This window comes from Eleutherodactylus coqui, chromosome 9, assembly GCF_035609145.1.
Source record: "Eleutherodactylus coqui strain aEleCoq1 chromosome 9, aEleCoq1.hap1, whole genome shotgun sequence".
Classification (NCBI taxonomy): domain Eukaryota; kingdom Metazoa; phylum Chordata; class Amphibia; order Anura; family Eleutherodactylidae; genus Eleutherodactylus; species Eleutherodactylus coqui.
In genome coordinates, this window is record NC_089845.1 from 120,666,818 (window position 1) to 120,687,755 (window position 20,938).

At 40.7% G+C, this 20,938-nt stretch overlaps 1 protein-coding gene across 6 annotated transcripts in view; it reads left to right on the forward strand.

Annotated features, from left to right (window-relative positions):
* The window catches only part of RUNX1T1 (RUNX1 partner transcriptional co-repressor 1), a 146,644-nt gene that overhangs the window by 100,906 nt on the left and 24,800 nt on the right, over positions 1-20,938 (forward strand). For 5 of the 6 annotated variants that reach the window (XM_066578418.1, XM_066578424.1, XM_066578423.1 and 2 more), the window contains exons 3-7: positions 1,652-1,893; positions 6,061-6,150; positions 13,978-14,159; positions 19,864-20,114; positions 20,730-20,827. In XM_066578418.1, the coding sequence (XP_066434515.1) occupies positions 1,652-1,893; positions 6,061-6,150; positions 13,978-14,159; positions 19,864-20,114; positions 20,730-20,827 (863 nt within the window). The remainder of the gene's footprint in view (positions 1-1,651; positions 1,894-6,060; positions 6,151-13,977; positions 14,160-19,863; positions 20,115-20,729; positions 20,828-20,938) is intronic. The other variant, XM_066578419.1, reaches the window with a different exon arrangement.

A 20,938-nucleotide genomic window follows, 5' to 3' on the forward strand; every position in this document is an offset into this window, starting at 1 on the left:
GGCAGGACATATGGGTCCTATTCTCCGGATCGGCAGGGTTCTTAGTAGTGAGCCCCCTACCGATCAGCAAGCTCTGTGAATAGGGAATTACTTGATTTTGTGGTACGACCCCTTTAAGGAATGTGATCCAGCTCATGAATCCGACTCATTTTTCAGGTAGCTATAATGTATATGCTAGCCTGACTCCATCTTGAAATTCACCACTAGTATTTGTAAAATGTGGCAATTTTATTTTCTTGTGAAAGTCACATATCACATAAAGCTATCTTCTGCTCTATAACCAAGGCTTAGAACCATGGATTTGGATACCCCGGTCTGTACAGCTCTGTATTAATTACATCTTTAGCAAAATGATAGAGCTTCGTGAGTCCTCCGGATAAACATAATTTCTATGTTCAGGATAAACTGTGCAAATGGTTCGCTCTTTAGAAATAGGCACTTTAGAATGGTAACTGAATGGGAGATTCAAAAGTATATTTCCTGCTGCTTTAATGCTACTGAAGTGGCCAATCAAACCTCATGAATCCGAAGGAGTCACGTTGTAAGATAAGGCATTTTACTATTCTTCGAGGGGAAGAATACAATACAAAACATTGTCAGACTACTCTAGGAATTGGGTTTATTATGGTGTTACTGCAAAATAAAGTAGAATTTAGATGGACTTGTTGAACAAATAGAATACACAGATACATAGAGGGATGTACAGGTCAAAAGTAAACATAGTAGTCCACATGTATCTAAAAAAATATTACTGTGCATGGAAAGGAAATGCACTCAATTCCTAGTATCTGACATTGTGTGCAAATTAACTGTAGCTTTAAAAGAGAACCTGTCATGGGATAACATTAGTCTATCCATATATATATATATTTCTTAATATACACCTCTATTCTCCCAGAGGGGCTCTTCGTTGGTCTGGCTCCTGGTGCTGTCAGTGTGTCAGATGGGGAGATCCCACTGCTTACTGTCAATGGATGACTTCATACTGTCAATGGATGACTTCATACTGTCAATGGATGACTTCATACTGTCAAACAAGTCCACCATTACCCATTGGCAGTGGGCAGTTGGGACCGGCCACTTGACACATTGACAGTGCCAGACTAAAGAGAAGTTCGTCAGGGCAAATAGAGATGTACATGAAAACAGAAATAGCAGGGATAGAGTCAATAGGGCCCTGACTATAGAGCCAGACTTTATTCAGTAATAGGGCCTCTTTAAAACAAGAATAAAGGTAAAAGATGGTCTAAGTTGGCCAAATTAATCGACATCAAGAGCATATGTACCATACATCAGGAGCTTTCAAAGAGGCCTAGTTGGTTCCATCCCCTTTGCTAATAGGTGAAAAGAACCTATTGAAAATTACTGTTAATTTATTTATATAGTGCCAACATATTCCATAGCTCTTGTTTCCAAAGGAATTACATTTTAACAATTGAGGTAGTGGCGAATTGCCCAAGAGTCAAGGAAAGAGAAGAAGGCCCTTTTGTCAGTGTTGTGGTGGAAGCAAAACTCAATACTATAATAGAAAGTTCATTTTGATCTTTGCAATGAGGCCCCCTCTCTTCCTTCTAGGTCAATGGTATAAATTCATATGTTACATTAATTCTTCTACAAATATGACAACCATGTTCTTTTTTCTCCTCATCAGTAACCAATGGCACAAGTCATTCACCAACAGCACTGAATGGAGCTCCGTCCCCTCCTAATGGCTTTAGTAATGGACCTTCATCCTCTTCCTCATCCTCGTTAGCAAATCAACAGTTGCCTCCAGCATGTGGTGCCCGGCAGCTCAGTAAACTGAAGAGATTCCTCACCACGTTGCAGCAATTTGGTAATGATATTTCACCGGAGATTGGAGAAAGAGTGCGCACCCTTGTGCTTGGATTAGTGGTAAGGAGTGCCATGAATGGGTTTACATTGTAGAGTATAAATGCAGTGCAGCTCTTAGCAATTCATTGAATGACGGATGGGCTAAGGGCCTTTTACATGGCCTGATGATTGGGCAAGAACGTTCATAGGAACGTTTGTTTGCTCTATCATCGCGCTGTGTCAAGTTGCATTTGATCACCTATGAAGGAGCAAATCATTGTTGATCGACTGATTGCAGTCAAAGCAATGATTGTTATCTGCAGTACATCTCCCTTTGTGAATGGAGGATGCCCTATAGATAAAAACAATGCTGTATTAGGGACGAATGATTGCATTGATGATCTTGCAGAGCATATTGGCCTGTGTAAAGACCATTTAAACAAGCAACGATCTTCTTTATCAGCATTCATAACACGATTTTTAAATGAGATGTATAAAGGGACCATAAGAAAAGTGACAACCATTGTACTCCAAATAAAATACATAGTAGCATAGTATCTAAGGCCCAAAAAAGACATATGTCCATCCAGTTCAGCCTATTCACCAATGAGATAGAAGCCAGTTTTCCCCATTTAAGGGGAAAAAACCCTTAACTGACTCCAATCTGGCAATCAGAATAATCCCTGGATAAAATATGCTCTGAGAAGTTATTACTGCCCTTCCCCTAAATATTAGTGAGAGTAAAGAGCGTTCTCTCGGTCCACTAGAGAAAGTTGGAAAAATAGCTTGAAATAAAGTATATCTTTCATTAGAAAGCTGTCAATCTTTATTAGAAGTCATAGTTTCTCTCTCCATACCTGCTGAGAGTGCAAGCTGGAGAACTATGCTTTGTGCTCTGAGACAATATGTTGGCTCCCCATTTGATGCCCTTTTCCCTCTCACAGCACGAGTCATGCACAGATACTAGGGAGAAAGACTGTAATGTGATTCTTTCCTCCTCCACTCTTACAGCATGGGTCTCACATAGGCAACGTGGGAGAGAGACTATAATATGATTGATATAATTCATCCCGCCTCCCCTCTTACGGCATGAGTTTCACATATACACTGTGGGAGAGAGACTGTAATATGATACCTCCCACCTCTCCTCTGAGAGAGAGAGACTATAATATGATTCCTCCCACCTCTCCTCTGTGATAGAGAGAAAGACTGTAATACGATTCCTCCTATCTGTCCTTTGTGAGAGAGAGACTGTAATATGATTCCTCCCACCTCTCCTCTGTGATAGAGAGAGAGACTGTAATATGATTCCTCCCACCTCTCCTCTGTGAGAGAGAGACTGTAATATGATTCCTCCCACTTCTCCTCTGTGATAGAGAGAGAGACTGTAATATGATTCCTCCCACCTCTCCTCTGTGAGAGAGAGACTGTAGTATGATTCCTCCCTCCTATCCTCTGTGAGAGAGAGACTGTAATATAATTCCTCCCTCCTCTCACAACATGGATCTCACATACGAATGGTAGAAGAGAGACTGTAATATGATTCCTCCTCCTCTCCTCTGTGAGAGACTGTAATATGATTCCTCCCTCCTCTCACAGCATGGATCGCATATAGACACTGTGGGAGAGAGACTGTAATATGATTCCTCCCACCTCTCACATCATGGATCTCACATAGACACTGTGGGAGAGAGACTGTAATATGATTCCTTCTCTCATCTCACACCATGGGTCTCACAGAATCACACTTTTAGAGGACTGATTTCTACTTTTATATAAAAAAAAATGAAAAAAAAGTATGAGCACAATAATTTAACATTAATGGCAACAATTCTGTATTGAAGAGGAAAGAACCCTTTACAGACTGTGTATTTGTAATATGCTAGCTAATAATGGTAATGTGTGGCTGCTTTGTCTTACATCCAAGTCATACTGTGGAGTATGAGAGTGATGTGCTGACACATTTATTTGCTCTAATTTTCTATTTGCATAGTTAATTTATGCAGAGAAAAAAAGAGAAACCGCTGATATGTAATAATATAATTAGAATTACATGACTGTTTCTCGAATTTTGATATCATTGTTTTCTTGTAAGAGAACAGTGATGTTTGTTAAGAGCTTTGTCCTTCATATGAGCTAAATTAAGTAGAAATGATATTAAAGGATACAACAAGCTGAAAATTAATTTTTAATCCTAAGGTACGGTAATTTGTTCATTTCTAACAAGGACATCGATTGGACAGAAACTGGGCCGTTTCTCATCAAAGTCTATATAGGAAATGGACTCAGAGCTGGCTTCTTAGAGTTTAAAATTGATGTCCTGTTACTGTGCATAGTCCGTGATGGTGTAAGGATTAGAGATGAGCAAACGTACTCGTTTAGGGCGATTTCGCAATCGGGCGAAAAGATTCACGGGGCGCCGGGGGTGAGCGGGGGGTTGCAGAGGGGAGTGGGGGGGAGAGGAGAGAGAGAGCTCCCCCCTGTTCCCCACTGCTACCCCCCGCTCCACCACGGCGCCCCCCGAATCTTTTCGCCCGAGTAGTCAGTTACTCGAAAAAAGCGGTGCTCGATTGCGAAATCGCCCTAAACGAGTACGTTCGCTCATCTGTAGTAAGGATCCATCACTATTGTGACAGGGTTGTGCAGGAGTACCCGGTGCAAATAACCGAGCACAAGGCAGATTGCTTGTTTTCAGAGGTTTCACCCATATGGGCAGAATACATATATAGTTTGCAATAGTCATATCTCTTGCCTATGTAAACAAGCAACTCCTATGTAGTCATAGCCTCCAAGATCAGGGTTAAAGTACCGGGGAAACTGGGAATCTGGCCAGCAGACGAGCCCTTTCTATAAGCATTCTTTATTAATTTCGTCCTGAAGAACCTCCTTAAATACCGAATTAGTGTTGTTTTCATATGACTATGCTCTTCAATTACATTTTTTGCCTTTTTTATAGCATTGTTTCTATATACAGCTGTGTATCTATACAGAACTGAGGCAGGCATTTTGAAATTAAATGTGGTTACTCAATGTTAAAGGTGTTTTCATGGAGTAAAGCAATGATAGTCTACCATTAAACCCATTCGCACAGGCGTATTCCCCGTTCATGTGTTGTCCAAGTATTTCACAGGCAGCACATGGGCTCATTATAGCCAATTAGATTATACACACCGGAGTTTTTTAACCCAGACCGATGGCTCATGCAAAAGAAATCACAGCATGTCTTGACCTGGTCCATATCACGGACCAGAATCGGTCATTCAAAAACCACTGCCCGCAGGTATCGGGCAGCATATGGACATGTGTCTGCATGTTGTCCAATATGGGTTGCACTCGAAAGTCTCAGGCACCACTGGCATTCATGTATATGGGCCTTAGTATTGGCCATCAATGTTTGGTCAGTGGAGGTCCGACACACAGGACTCTTGCTAATCAGCGGAATGAAGATCCCTTTAGTGCTTACCTATACTTGTGGCTGTGCCGGATACTGAAGTTCAGAGTTGTAGGCACCTTGATTATCAGTAGAGGTCTTAACCTGGCCATGCAAGTAGGATATCGATCATCCAAGGGATCGTTGGTATTTATGATCCCTCCAATCTGTCTTTAATGTATGGCTGGCTTAAAATAAAGAAATAAGTCTATATTCACCTCTTAAAAGTATCCCTCCACCCAGCATGAGAGCCTGTTCACTGCCTTACAAACCCAGAATTCGCCGGTAACAGTCATGTGCACAGTGAACAATATGTGACCGCTACCAGCTTCTTCGGGGTTTGGAGCAGTAGTGGCAGGACTCCTATGCTGGAAGTGGGGACAATTGAATGAGGTGACTATAGACATACGTCTTTATTTTAACAGTCTATGACTTGCAAAAAAATGGAATGATCACCCTTATTCGGCCGGTCGTGCAATACATTTGCAATTCCATACGTGGTTAGCCAAAATTTTCAAGCAGGCCAGATCACATCTTTGACAGACTATGGCTCAAATTAGCCATTTCAGGCAACCATTCTCTCAAATATATGGACAACTTTAATGGTTGGACCATCACCAATCAAATCTTGGTAGTCTATGATAAGGATAGGTCATCAATGTTTTATTCCCCGCTGTGTCTAGCTATAAGATGACGTGATGAATATTTGACTAATATTTGACAACTTCTTTGACAACTTTGACACTTGCTTTTTGCTGTAAACCTTTTCCTTCTGATGCAATCTGCTTAGTCTTATATTTTTTTACTGTATCTGACAGAATTCTACACTGACAATTGAAGAATTTCATTCCAAACTGCAAGAAGCGACTAACTTTCCACTCCGACCCTTTGTCATCCCATTTTTAAAGGTATTGCACAGTTCATCGATCTGGAAATGATTTCAAACCTTATTGTTGCTAGGTCACAAATGTGTGTTTTACTGTTTTGCTTTTTAAGAGAGAAAATGGAAAATAAATCAGAGATGTAAGGACCGAGCTGTGATGGACACACTTATCTCGGCGACTCTTTGCCCTATAGCTCTCTCTTTGTGTTATTTCCAGCTATGGGGCGTGAAAGTGCCATGAGTGTATAATTTTGCATGGTTTAGTTCTCTCCATTTCAGTCTTTTGGCACTGATATAAGCTGATACAATGAAGGTAATATTCAATGTCCAGTATCAGATGTAAATTTTATTTTTTCTTGTTTCAGTTTCACAATTACAAAAATCCAAATTACCCTTTTCATTCTCCCCAATTTGCTGTATCCAATATATCTACTTTAATTTTGCTATTATGGAGCCAACTGGAGTGCTGCATGCATTTATATGAGAAGTATGAATAGTTCACTGGTATACAGACTGCAGTCAGATCTACTGACTAGTACATACATGGCTGGTGGGCATGTGTCTGCCTGGTGCTGGTTGGCGAAAGAGGTGCTGGTAGACCTCAATGGCTGATGGTTCATCAGAATTAGGTTTTTGTCATAGCTTAGGGGTAGGAACTGGCATGATATGCGTCTTCCAGGTAATGGGTGGCACTTGGGGTGCCAAATCAAAATGAGTAGAGCTCCGAGGCTGACTGTTCTTCTGAACTGAATTTTTGCCATAGCTAGTGCTGGGATGGTGGGTTGGTGTGTGTCATCTGGTTGCTGGATTGTGTAGGGGGCAGCAAATATAAGCCAGTTGAGCGGCTAGTTTGACTGAATTTTTGCCACTTTGTGAATGAGATTTTAAAAACAGTCCCTGATATATGCTAATCAGGGGCGCAACTATAGAGGGTGCAGGGGATGCGGTTGCACCCGGGCCCAGGAGCCTTAGGGGGCCCATAAGGCCTCTCTTCTCCATGTAGAAAGCCCAGTACTGTGAGTAAAGCATTACAGTTGGGGGCCCTGGTACAGGTTTTGCATTGGGGCTCAGAAGCTTCAAGTTATGCCTCTGTGCAGCATGGTTTAGGTATGGGTATGGGTACAGATAGAGATAGAGGGGGGGGGCCCAGCTCACCTTTTGCATCAGGGCCCCTGAGCCTTTAGTTACGCCCCTGATTGCTAAGGAATCGTGCATTGCTATTAAGCGGCTGTAACTATGCTAGGATACGTTTCTTATTATATACTCAGGACTGAGAGATACCAATGCATTGCTGTTCTGTCTAAGTGTTTCTGTGTGTTTTGTACATTATATTGGGTTTCTTAATGAGCAGCCGCCATGTCTAGTAATTATCACATTACTTAGTCATTCTATAGAAGCATGTTTTTATAATTCTTGTAAGTCTTGACCTGCGAGGATAAACAATCTCTTTAACATTGCTGTGTTTTTAGACGCCATGCGTAGATAATCTGCACACAAGATAGCATCAATACATATGTATAGCACATTATGTTCTTAACTCACACTAACAAACGTCACACAGAAGCCGGCTCTATGAAGGCTGAGTAATTGCTGAAAATAATAGAGATGTACGCTCGGAAATGTGGCAATAAAGATGTGTCGATGAGTACTTGAAGATGATCCTGGTGTGATCTGGTCAATAACGCTATGGTTTCCCCTCCAGAAGTATATAATGGCATGTTATAAAACTAATGTATTTCTTAGGATGGACAATTTGCTAGTTCAAGTGATAGAACTGATAGACCTGTAAGCTTAGCACCTCAGTTCTGAAATAATGAGATGAAATATCTAATTTTCCGATGATCACAAAATTCTAGTTAGAATTTTTTAGAATACATCAGACATGTAGCTGACTACTCCTATTTCAACTTGGCAATATTATGTACAGAGGCGGATTGGTTGCCCATCTAGGTTGGCCGGACCCACTAAGTTACGTTTGATACAAGATGGAGCATTTGCTACAGAGCCCATTCTCTTGCTGGCTCAGGGAGCAGCTGCTGGGTGCCTGTGGTGGGTGACCTTTATGATGGTAGCGCTAGTGCCTATGTCATCATCATGCTGCTGTGGTGTCTCTTCTAATGTAGTTCTGCGTAGTTTTTGGCACAATATAGAGCTGAGCTGGTGCAATTGTGCATTGCGCTCAGCTCATCCATCCCAGGTAAACAAGCACCTCAAGGCTGACATCTCAAAGCACAGATCTGGTCTTCGGTAATACTTGAGTTGGCTCCCTCTGCTAGTAATTTGCACCCACCTAAAACATGAGGCCACTTTAAGTTGTTATTACAGGGGCATTTTAAGATCCTAATTAAAGATGAGCGAGCATACTCGCTAAGGGCAATTACTCGATCGAGCATTGCCCTTAGCGAGTACCTGCCCGCTCGGAAGAAAAGGTTCGGCTGCTGGCGGGGAGCGGCGGGGGAGAGTGGGGAGGAACGGAGGGGAGATCTCTCTCTCCCTCTCTCCCCCCTGCTCACTGCCGCAACTCACCTCTCACCCGCGCCGGCACCCGAACCTTTTCTTCCGAGCGGGGAGATACTCGCTAAGGACAATGCTCGATCGAGTAATTGTCCTTAGCGAGTATGCTCGCTCATCTCTAATCCTAATCCATTCTTGATTATTTATATTGAATAGAATGTTTCCTCTATAAAAGGATATTGCACCCTGAAGCATTGTCCGACCACTGGGACCCCACTGATCACTTGACTGATTTTGTTATCATCCTAGACTTTGAACAGAGTGGCATGGCTCATACTCAACGACCTCTCCTTTTAACCCTTTGCAATCCAATTTTGGATTCAGGGTTTCCTAGGGGGCTTTCTCTTTCTGCCATTACATGATGGTGCCATCTGCTGGCTAGAGTCAGTACTGTGTTATGGGACATGCTGGAGAGGCCCCCGACAACAAATTGGCCAGTAATATACAGTAAGAATACCCTGCCGGACGTCTTCTGACATCGGAGCTGTACAGCCTTCGATCAGAATGTCTGAAGACGTCAGACAGTGGATTGGAAAGGGTTAAACACCTTCAAGCCACAGTCTTGCTTGTTGGCAGATCCTGGACCCCATTCTTGCGATTGGTTGTACCCCTTTCGATCTAGCTTTTATCATTTATCCAGTGGATAGATGATAAATGCTTCAAGCTAGAACACCCCTTTTACACCTACTGCAATATTGGAATCACTTTGCCATGTCATGCTCACAAGGGTGCATAAAGCTGACATATAGGAGTTGCTTAGTAGGATAAGAACACTAGACTTATTTATTTTCTTTCCCTTACCAACAAAATGGTATATATACAAGGATTTTTGATAGGAAAGAAAATAAAATGACAATTGTGAACTAGTTCTTTAGTATCTTGACCTTGAAAAACAGTATCTCGTTTGTAGTTTGACATATTATGGTGGACGGGTGTTGCACCTCGTTTGGATGGAGTTAGATTTTCATGTTTTAGTGACATTAAATAGTAGGGTAGTGGATTTTGTTTTAGCTTGTCTGCAGAGCCCCATATGCCTACTCCAGTCATCTAAGCTCTTCTCCATACTCTACTTAAAGTGGTCATTGGTGTCTTCTTCTGTACCCTCGACTGGTTAGAGTAGAAGAGGACTGTGTTATGGGGCTGTTGAAATCAACCAACGAATACTTATGATAGGGTTGCTATTCTTAGCACTGTCAATTAAGTTCAAACATTGGCAACAGAGCTGATTGTTGGCCATCTTCCAACAGTAGTCCATTCAGCTAATTAACATAATCACCTTGTTAACATTGTGTGCCAAATGCAGATAAACCTAGGGCCTAATTCATTTCAGTTGTCAGTGAATAAACAGGACTGATTATGTATGGACTGGTAGGTGGCAGTTAAAGTAGTATATAGAGCTCGGCCCATATCCCTTGAAGCGGCGTACTTAAACTAATAAGCAAAGCTGTTTCTAGAAGTGCTGGGTATGTTCGCTTCATAAAAGGATGCTTTCTTTACGAATTTCATCATGTTAACATCATTTCCTCTGTGAATACCGCTGATTTCTTTGCTTTGTAAAAAATAAAAATATGTTTCTCTTCAGGGTCAAATTGGCTGCCACAAAAATTAAAAAAAAAAAAAAAAAAAAAGCAAGCTTCCAAGGACACTTCCACATTCTTCTATCAGAGCTGTGCGCCATATGGTCGCCATATCATTTACTTTGGATCACTGGAATCAAAGATGCAACTTTTTTTTCTAATTTTAGTGCTTTTCCTCAAAGGAGACATTAATGACAAAAACCATATGGTTGTGGGAACACGGGGCCTTAATAAGTGCATTCAAACGCAGCTGTAACAATATGCATTAAAATCTTGTTTTCATTAAGCTAATGCAACCCGCAGACCCGCGATTCCATTCTGCGTTTATGGAGAAACATTTACTGGAAGGATATTAGACACCATCCTAATTACCTAATCTGGCACCAGAACTAGAACAAACAAAATTGCTTTGTATTACCATTTTTTTTTTCAAATTGAAAGAACATGTTTATAGAATTGCTGAATAAAAAAAAAAGGAAAAAAAAACCCCAAAAAGCCATTTTAACCGTGTCATCGTTACTTTAGAATTTGTCAGAGCCAGCATTTCTGTTTTTCATTACCCGTAAATCTATGACGCTCTGACTTTTTTTTTGAAGGGATCAGGAGGGAATGGAATTTTTTTTTGGACAGAGTTGTTTATTTTATGTGGATGTTGTTGATGTGCGCTCTACGGCGTGTTAATGGTTTTTAGATTTGAATTACACTTTATGCGCCAATGTTGCTTGCAGGGCATTGTTTCTGAGACCATCTTCCTGAAACCTGTTAAAAATGGAAGTCTATAGGATGGCGGTACAATGGGATGATTTGGCTTTTTTTCACCCCGAGCAAAAATTCAATTCGCTGCCCCTGCCCTGATTTTAACCCTTTCCAATCCAATTTGTATCCTGGTTTCCCTAGGGGGCTTACTCTTTTTCTGCCGTTATGCAACAGTGCTATCTGCTGGGTAAAGCCGTTACTGCATGAGGTGACATGTTGGATAGGCTTTGACAGCAGAGAGCCTGGCAATATACAGTAAGAGAACCCTGACGGAGGTCTTCCAACATCGGAGCTGTACAGCCTTAAATCATAATGTCTTTAGACGTCAGACAGTGGATTGGAAAGGGTTAAATGCTTTGTTGATGCCCCTTACCCTATCACCCAGCCAGCCACTCCACTGACGTATGCCCCAAGCGTCATGACAATTTAAAGGGGTATTCTGGTTGCAAATATTGTACTCAGCTGTCTCTAGCAATTCCATAGAAATTAAAGAAGCACTTCCGGAACATCCCCAACATTTTTTTTATTATTACATAAGCATTCATTATGGCATTTGGAATTCACTTTTAATTGCCTACCTACGTGCTCCCTTCTGCGCCTATCCATGGTTATTTTTGGTCACATGGCTTGAAAGATCCCCCAGGATCTTTTAACTATAATGTGTTGGCATTGGGTCACCCTATTCTTGCATGACCCACTTCCACCTGCAGTCATCTATCTCAGCCCCGTTCTCCCTCCCGCTAGAGTAAGTAGAACCCTTCCTTGACTCTGCTTCCTGTTGGTGAGTTCATAGAGCTGCAGAGGTAGCTGTAAACATGCTCTTGTATACAGGGGCTTGACGGAGGAATGTAAAAAGTCATGGGGAACATGGAAGTCAGTGTCAGGAGAGGAGAGGTACTTCCTAGGTCACATAATGCTGTGAAGGATAGGACCCAAAATGGCACTGGAAAGAAGACACTGTGTTGGGGAGAGGAAGGAAAGCAAGGCATAGTAATTTAAAGTCACTTCAGCCTAAGACATGAGGTATAAGGGGTTTGGGATAAAAAGGATGGGGGTGCTTCTTTAACCCTTTCCAATCCACTGTCTGACATCTGAAGACATTCTGATTGAAGGCTGTACAGCTCCGATGTCAGAAGACATCCGGCAAGGTATTCTTACTGTATATTACTGGCCGCTCTGTTGTCAGCGGCCTCTCCAGCATATCCCATACTGCAGTACGGGCTCTAGCCAGCAGATGGCGCCATTGTATAATGGCAGAAAGAGAAAGCTCCCTAGGAAACCCTGAATCCAAAATTGGGATAAGGGAAAGGTAGCGTACAAGAAGAACTACTGCTCCATTCATTTTGGGACCTATGTTCTCCTGATTGGTGGAAGACTCAGCAGTTTGGCTCCCACAGGTCAGATACTTATCCCTTATCCTGTGGATAGGTAGTATGTTAATTTCATGGGACAACCTCCTTAAAACCTATTCACTGGTTAGCTAATAAATGTTAGATTAGTAGGGGGTTTACTTGTAGCTCAGACGGACAGGGGAACATGTTTCTTTGTTTTGGACCTCCACCAATATAGAATTTGTCACCTATCGAATAAATAGTGATAAATGTTTGTAGCCAGAATACCCATTTAATCATTTTCTAAGTGAAAACAAATATTTCCACCAGTTCTCAATCAAAGTACCAATCGACATTCAATATGTTGGGAAAGGAAGTCCCCAGATTATCATTAGACACAGATGATAGTAATGTGCAGAATTAGTAAGAACTAATTTTGATGGACAATGAACATTTAAAAGATTTGTCAAAGCACCTGGAAACCATGTCCAATCCTAAAATGTTCCATATTCCAGAGAAGCATTTCATACAAATTGTGATTCTTACTCCCCCCTTATGTAGACCCATTTTTTGATACATTGCATCCAAACTTTTGATCTAGCATTCAGTTTAGAAGAACACTAATGTGCCAATGACTGGTCCCTGATGCCGTGAGCAGGCACCATATCCCTGCACAGTCTATGATGAGATGCAAATACCCGTCTGGCATGTTTACAGTGGATTCTTCTAACTATTGTAGCAGATTCTAAGCATTTTATGACTTTAGGTTTTTTATCTGGTTTAGCTTGTTTTATTATAAGATCTATACTGTACTAGCTTCCGCATTCTGCGTGTAAACACTCTGTAGACAATGTATTGAGGTTGGTCCTGGCTCCAAACCAGTTGGCTTTGCCAAGAGTCATCTGCACACAACATGGCTAGTAATTTTTCCTAATTATCATTCAGGAATTTGTCTGTGAGTCTGCATAAAGTAAATGTATTTTCAGAGCCGTAGAATACAACTATTTCCAGCAGCAAATCCTCATTAAGTTGACACACCTGGTTGCTAAGATCTTGGACAAACATCATCATTTTCTGTTGGGTTGTTAACTACATTTCTTATCTCAATGCATCAATCTTTGACTATGTCTAAAAGGTATCAAATGACAACCAGTTTGGGTACTTGTACCATTTTAGAGTAGGTTTTTGTGGTGGCTCCATAAACTATTTATGAATGATGGTTTTTTGGTATAGCATTTAGTCTTTGCATCAATACATACAACTTATTTAGGGTGAACTTAAAGACGAGCTCCTACTTATCCTACGTCATTGGTATTTTGTGGGTAATGGATGAGCCCATCTCGGCAAAAATTTCTTGTTTTTCAGTAAATTCACTTAAAAAATAAATGGTTATACAGAATTAATGTATTTCTATGGGTGCTAGTATGTATGACCCCAATAGGTCAATATATAGCATCAACTGATCTTATCTTCAAGATGGCGCACAGATTATCCACCATTCATGATTTTTGCTTTCCCTGGCAGCATTGCATATGCAAAGTTTAGAACACAAGGAAAAAAGTCATTATAGATTCTGTCAAACTGTTAAGGGGGTTTGAAAATAAAATAACACGCTTTGCAGAGTTCAGATTTTATAACAAGCTGTTCCCTCAATGTTTGTTGTATATTTTATAGGCCAATCTGCCTCTGCTGCAACGGGAACTTCTGCACTGTGCAAGACTGGCCAAGCAAAACCCAGCCCAGTATCTAGCTCAGCACGAGCAACTGCTACTGGATGCCAGCACAACCTCACCTGTTGACTCCTCCGAGTTGCTTCTCGATGTGAATGAAAACGGGAAGAGGAGAACCCCTGATAGGTAAATCAAACCAAGATCTGCTGACGTCTATGACTTTAAAACCTTGTAGTATAGCTCTACTGCTTGTAAAATTAAAAGTAGATTCCATCACAACATTTAGGTGAATCCTAACTAGTCCTGTCCTTGTATATTTGTGGATCAGGTGAGTTGAAAGAGTTATGCCCTTCAGACGGCAAAGTAAAAACAGATTATGCTTTATTTTTGCTTATGTTCAAAGTGACCTTCCGGTTGCAGGAGAAAATTCTGTACTAGGACTATAGGTGTTGGGTGTATGTTAGCTGCACTTGTTCTTCTCCGTCGTCTATCCTATCCACTGGTTTTGGGTGCAGGTTTAGGGCCACTTATGTTGGCCACTTCAATTTTATATCTAGCTAATTGCACACTGGGTACTGCTCTCTGATTGGCCAGTGCTGAACACATGAGCAGGACTGGCGAATCAGACAACAGATATAGTGCACTGTTAGATTAAACACTTTAGGTAGTCTGATGATTGTGTCGGCCACTTTAGGTTGACGAAAATGGGACCAGACGAACGACAAAGAACAGTAAATGCAGTTATTATACCACCCATCCTCCCCGGTCTTGGGACAGCATTTTATCCCACAACCGGAGGGTCGCTTTAAAGTAGGTCTTTTAGTTTCAGTATTAGAGATGAGCGAGTATACTCGCTAAGGGCAATTGCTCGAGCGAGCATCGCCCTTAGCGAGTACCTGCCCGTTCAAGACAAAAGGTTCGGGTGCCGGAGCGGGGGAGCGGTGAGTAGCGGCAGTCAGCAGGGGGGAGTGGGGGGGGGGAGAGAGGGAGAGAGAGATCTCCCCTCTGTTCCTCCCCGCTCTCCCCCGCCACTCCCTGCCCGCCGCCGGAACCCAAACCTTTTGTCTCGAGCGGGCAGGTACTCGCTAAGGGCAATGCTCGCTCATCACTATTCAGTATCCTTACCTATACATTTTGAAAAAAATCTTTATAGTGGTCAGAGCTCAATTTTTCTAAAACAGAGGACATAACTAAACATATGATGCTATCAATATTACATTTTTTCGCATTTATATGAACCCCATGAGGAGATAGAATAATGGGAAAATCTCCTATAGAATATGTTGGCATTATATAAGTGATGGTCAATGTCACAGCACAGAGATGGACACATAGTCCATGGCACTATATCTCTGTTCCCTAACTGAGGCTCCATTTGCTTGTTTATAGTGAAACTATCTATTGAGTATGTGCCATAAAATTAAAGTTTTCAACATTTCTTTCTGGAAAAAAGCAAACATTTCCTTTAAGATGAAGTCAACTTTTCCATTAGTAAAAATGTTAACTTCTACAGGTCTTCAGCGTCCCAATATACTGAGTTCTTTGCAGACTAAATGCTCTATTTTACTTCTAATAACCTCATAAAAAGATCTTATCTGGCTGATTCGCTCACATAGTCCCACAAATGCTTCCAGAAGAGATTCCTGGAAGTATGAGCTAAAAATAAAAAAAGCATATAAAACATGGTTAGAGAGAAGAAAAGACATGCAAATTACAAGTTGTGCTCACTTTCATGTATTCTCTATTTCCAGTAGAACATAATGTGTAAGTGCAATATATATGTGGTCGGAGTGGTGCCTACAAACATATGGTTCCAGACTTAAGATTTTTTTTTTCATTCTTATTATCAAGGAATGCAACTAAATTGCCTATCAAATAAAAGCATAACAGGATGTGGACTGGAACATTTTGCTAGCAGTGATCTTTGAATGGCAATATCTCTAAAATGCTTATATTTTTTCTAAAAAAAATAAAACCCAGGCTTTAAATAAATTTAATTTTTTCTATACTTGTAGGTTTTGCTTCTGCATATAAATGCAGACAAGTAGATTTCCAGCCCAAGAATGTGGGGGTTACAACGTGTCTAACTATACTACATATTCATCAAGTAACAATGGTCTTCTTATGTGACCGATCGTTCTTCTTTGACATGAAGAATGAAAAGATTTTTTTTGATTTCTTGCTGAGGATCTGTTGCCCATTCCAGAGTTTCGAATCAAAGACACACAGAAGATTTCCAATCATCTAAATTCATCAAAAATAGGCGAAAAAGCAGTTCTATTCCAAAATCAGAGTTTTTAAGATCCAGGTGTAGAATTTAAAACACTGAGGGTCTTAAGATTTCAATGGGAAGGATTCTGATTGGATGTTAAAAAATCCGATGCTCCCAAAAATCAGTAATCTAGCAGTTAATCTAGATTTGATGCTTTGAAATGCAAAAATGAAGACTCACATTCCGGAGGAATGTATAGGGCTCCGTTCACATTGTGCTTTAAAAGGGTTATCCCACCAAAAACATTCATGGCTTATCCATAGGATCTGTGATAAGTGTGTCTTTGTTGGGTATCCGATTGCTGGGACCTCCAGAGATCATGAGAACTGTGCACTCCGAGTCTCCCTAGTGAATATAGCGACCATTCACATAATGTTCCATTAACTGTCTATGGAGACAGCCGAACACTGAAAACATCTATCTCCACCGGTGCCATAGAAGTGAGAGGAACGTTGGTACCCTGGGGGTCCTAGTGATCAGACTGCCGCAATCATACACTGATCACTTATTCTGTGGATAGGTCATGAATATTTTTGACTACTTGCGACACATCTATTGCTGATTTGATTCAAGAACATCCCAACAGATTTCGTTGACTCATGATGCGGTGTGTTGGGTTTGCAACTTGGTTTTGGTATTTGTGACATCAAGAATAGTACTGAAAATTAGGCTATTCTTAATGTAAAAGTACCTGAACCATGATGAAACAAGAACCTCAGACAATATGAACAGTCTCCTGATGGAATTTCCATTTTACGTAATGATTCACATGATCAAAATATTAAAAAGGGATGAAAAACATTTTTCTTATGAAAACATCTTTCGAAGCAAATGATTTTAAGAGAATGCACTGAAATGGAGCCAGCTTATAACTGTGCGTCTGTTGTTTTCCCTCCTTTGATGGGGTTATCTGTACACACTCACTCTTTTCAAGCGTGAAATTAGACATGTCAAAAATTTTAGCCAGGAGCTATTTTTCATAAACTGATCACAGGCAAATTTCTCCAACACCATGCTAATAAGAATTTAAAGAAGTAGCACCAAAAAAAGCCACAGAAAAGATGTTAAGAGCTGTAACGTGGTGAGCATGATGCCATATTTCTCTATAGTCTCAGTGTCTGCTGGATGTATACACAAAAAAAAAAAATATATATATATATATCTGTGTGTATATATACGCATATATATATACACACACAAATGTAGCAATTATTACCATGCCTTGTGCATCATGATAGCTCAATCTACAACATTATAATACATTGTAGTTGACTTATCATGGCACCTTAAATGTCAAGTTAACGTTTGCCACATCTCTATAGGTTTTTATTTGCTTTATCATTTGGTGCATATGGATTAACTTGAGTCTTACCCTATTAAGGAAAACTTCTGTGCCATGGTTTATTTGCCCTTTAAATAGCTTTTCAATTGCTTTGATGTGTTACCATATAAAAACGCAATAACTTTTTAATGGTTCCGGATAAGATAACTCGTTGCAGAAAGTTATCACGGGTCAAGTTAAATTTTGCTGCATCTGTAGACCAATGGAAGGCATTGAATTAGTAATTTGCAAATGTTTAAGCTCTTTGAAATAGGCTACAAATAATGTATAGATTTTATCCTTCATCCTCTTCAATGTTTGTCCATAGCTGTTACTGATTGATTTATTTCACCCTATTCTAGATACCCGACACACCTTTAATAATTATTTTGGCCATGTTATATCTAGTTGACACTACAGGAACATAACCTGAAGATGAATGGGCTGGGAAATGTCAGTTTTGGTCATTGAATAAGTTACTTCGTAATTAGAGGTGAGCGAGTATACTCGCTAAGGCACATTACTCGAGCGAGTAGCGCCTTAGCCGAGTATCTCCCCGCTCGTCTCTAAAGATTCGGGGGCGAGCGGGGGGCGGGGAGCAGCGGGGGAGAGCAGGGAGAAACAGAGGGGAGATCTCTCTCTCCCTCTCTCCCCCCCTCTCCCCGCCGCAACTCACCTGTCACCCACGCCGGCCCCCGAATCTTTAGAGACGAGCGGGGAGATACTTGGCTAAGGCACTACTCGCTCGAGTAATGTGCCTTAGTGAGTATACTCGCTCATCTCTATTCGTAATGCTTCATGAGCAAATCATGAGCTCAAAAACAATGTACCAAGTGATTTCCTAGCAGATATTCTAAAAATGATCCCAGTAAGTACAAAGTGTAGAGCAAACCTCGACAGATACAGTAAGACTGCATTGTGGCGGCCAGTCTAACATGGCCTTCAGTGAACCACAAGACCAGTTGGCTCAAGAAAGTAGTTAAAGTTTAATTGTATGCTTCCAGCAATCCGGCTGAGGTATACCTTCGCTTAATCCACTGGGAGCCTGTTTCTTTTGACCAATGAAATTAGCAGAGGAGAAGACCCCAGGGCTTGATGTGAAAACATGAATTGCATTCAGACTAGGACTGCATGGTGGCAACTGTCCCTTGTGTCCTTGGTCACTGAGGTTCTACTTTAGGCAGCCACTTAGTAGCATATCCTAATATGGTGGTCCTTTGTCCAAAAAATGTTGATAGCGCCCAAGCTATTTGATATTTGTACGACCGTTAAAATGTTCAGCACCGGAAATTATCCTAGTACAGGATATACGGGAATAGGGCGCCCTGGTGTTATCTATTCTTCACCATATCATTATTTGCCTTCTACCGAAGACAAATGTGGCAGATGACATTTTTGGAAATGCTACAGGGGTTGTAAGGATTTAGTATATTAGTATACAGGGAAATGTTAATATGCCACCTTCATAAAAAAAATTACATATCTTTATTGTCTGGAACATAGCATTAACCTTATTGCACTTGTCAACAGAACCATTTCCATCTGCAAGGCTTAGTAGTTCGAAGGATATAGCGTCTAGCGTGTAACTAACCAAAAACCTGTTTCAGTGTACAACACTATTTTGTTGTTGTTTCTGATATACATTCCCATTATGTGCATTTTTATGCAGAAACATAGATTTAGGTTTATTAAGGTTTCAGCAGTCTGACAGTGAAGCTTTATGTTTTACTGAATGTTTTCTTGGTGCATATGGTCTAACACGGATGAGCAGCCACGGTGAGATTTTGGAGTCTATTAAACTGGCTCATTAAAAAGATCAATCTGTTTCAATAATAACACTGGGAGCCATCAGTCACAGAAAGAGTGAAAAAAAAATCCTGACACGTGAGTGGAAAACACAACTGAGTAATTTGTCCATGACATGTCATGGTTGCAAAGAACTCATAGTATTTATCTCACTATTAAACTCTATTCCCAGCAAGACTAATAATTTGTTCTACATCACAGGTTTTGTTTACTCCTTTTTCCGGCTTAGTGTAGAGCAAATCTGGGGGTTATTAAACCCGTCGAAATGTTCTACATTACAGGATTTAGCTTTTCCCATGATAACTTTTCTCCACAGCCTGAGAGACATTGGTTGTGGTTGACTATGTAATAATGTATGTAGATGAAAAAAACGGAGCACTTGAAATGACCTACCCATGTTGTACATAATCTCCACAATGTTAAGCCTACGTAAAATCAATAAAATACACTTAGATTACATTTGTAGTACATTACACATATTTTCTTTTCAGAACCAAAGAAAATGGCTTTGACAGAGAGCCTTTGCACTCAGAGCATCCAAGCAAGCGGCCATGCACTATAAGCCCCGGCCAGCGGTACAGTCCAAATAATGGCTTATCCTATCAACCCAATGGTCTGCCTCACCCTACCCCACCACCACCTCAGCATTATCGTTTGGATGACATGGCTATTGCCCACCACTACAGGGACTCGTACAGACACCCTAACCACAGGGACCTCAGGGACAGAAACAGGCCTATGGGTAAGAGAATTGGAGATCTTTTTGTATTTCTCCTTTGTTACTGTAGCATAGCTTTGTGGAGAATATTAACTTGATTCTATTATAGTCATTATGGTCATTCTTATAATACAATGTATGGTAATGAGAAAAATGTAAGTCGATAAATCACATTTGCTATTGATTTAAGTGTAGGAGAAAATTGCTTGAAATAACAGCCAGTCGCTTTCCGCACTGAAAGTGGTAATTAAACACTTGGAACTCCCACTAAAGACCTGACAGCCAGACCAGAGCAACTTATCTCCTACACTTGAAATCAAATTTATTGATGGCATTGGGGATGTGACTACAGAGACCATGGTGGGCTCCAACTGCTTGACAGCTAGGAAGTCGATACATTCTGACATTAGGTGTTGTTATTGTCTCTATTGAGCAGTGGGTTATTTTATTGTCTTTATGACTTTTGCAGAATTTATTAATTCTCTAGGGATTCGTGTTATTTTTGTGCTTTTTTTTATATTAACTCTCCACCAACTAGAGAAAAAAAAAACTCTTTAGGGCTATTGTTGAAAGACTTAATCCATTTTTCAGAAGGGTGTTAATTAGTGTTACATGAGACTTTGCATCTGTTTTGTCTAGGGTTGCATGGAGCACGTCAAGAAGAAATGATAGACCACAGACTAACAGACAGAGAGTGGGCAGAAGAATGGAAGCACCTTGATCATGTAAGAACCTCGGTAATGTTTCTCAAAACTATGGGAGATTTTGATGTACCATAAAACATTTGTAGTGGAAGTGAAGTGTTATTATACTCTGTATTAAATGGCATATTAGAAACAAGTACCGCT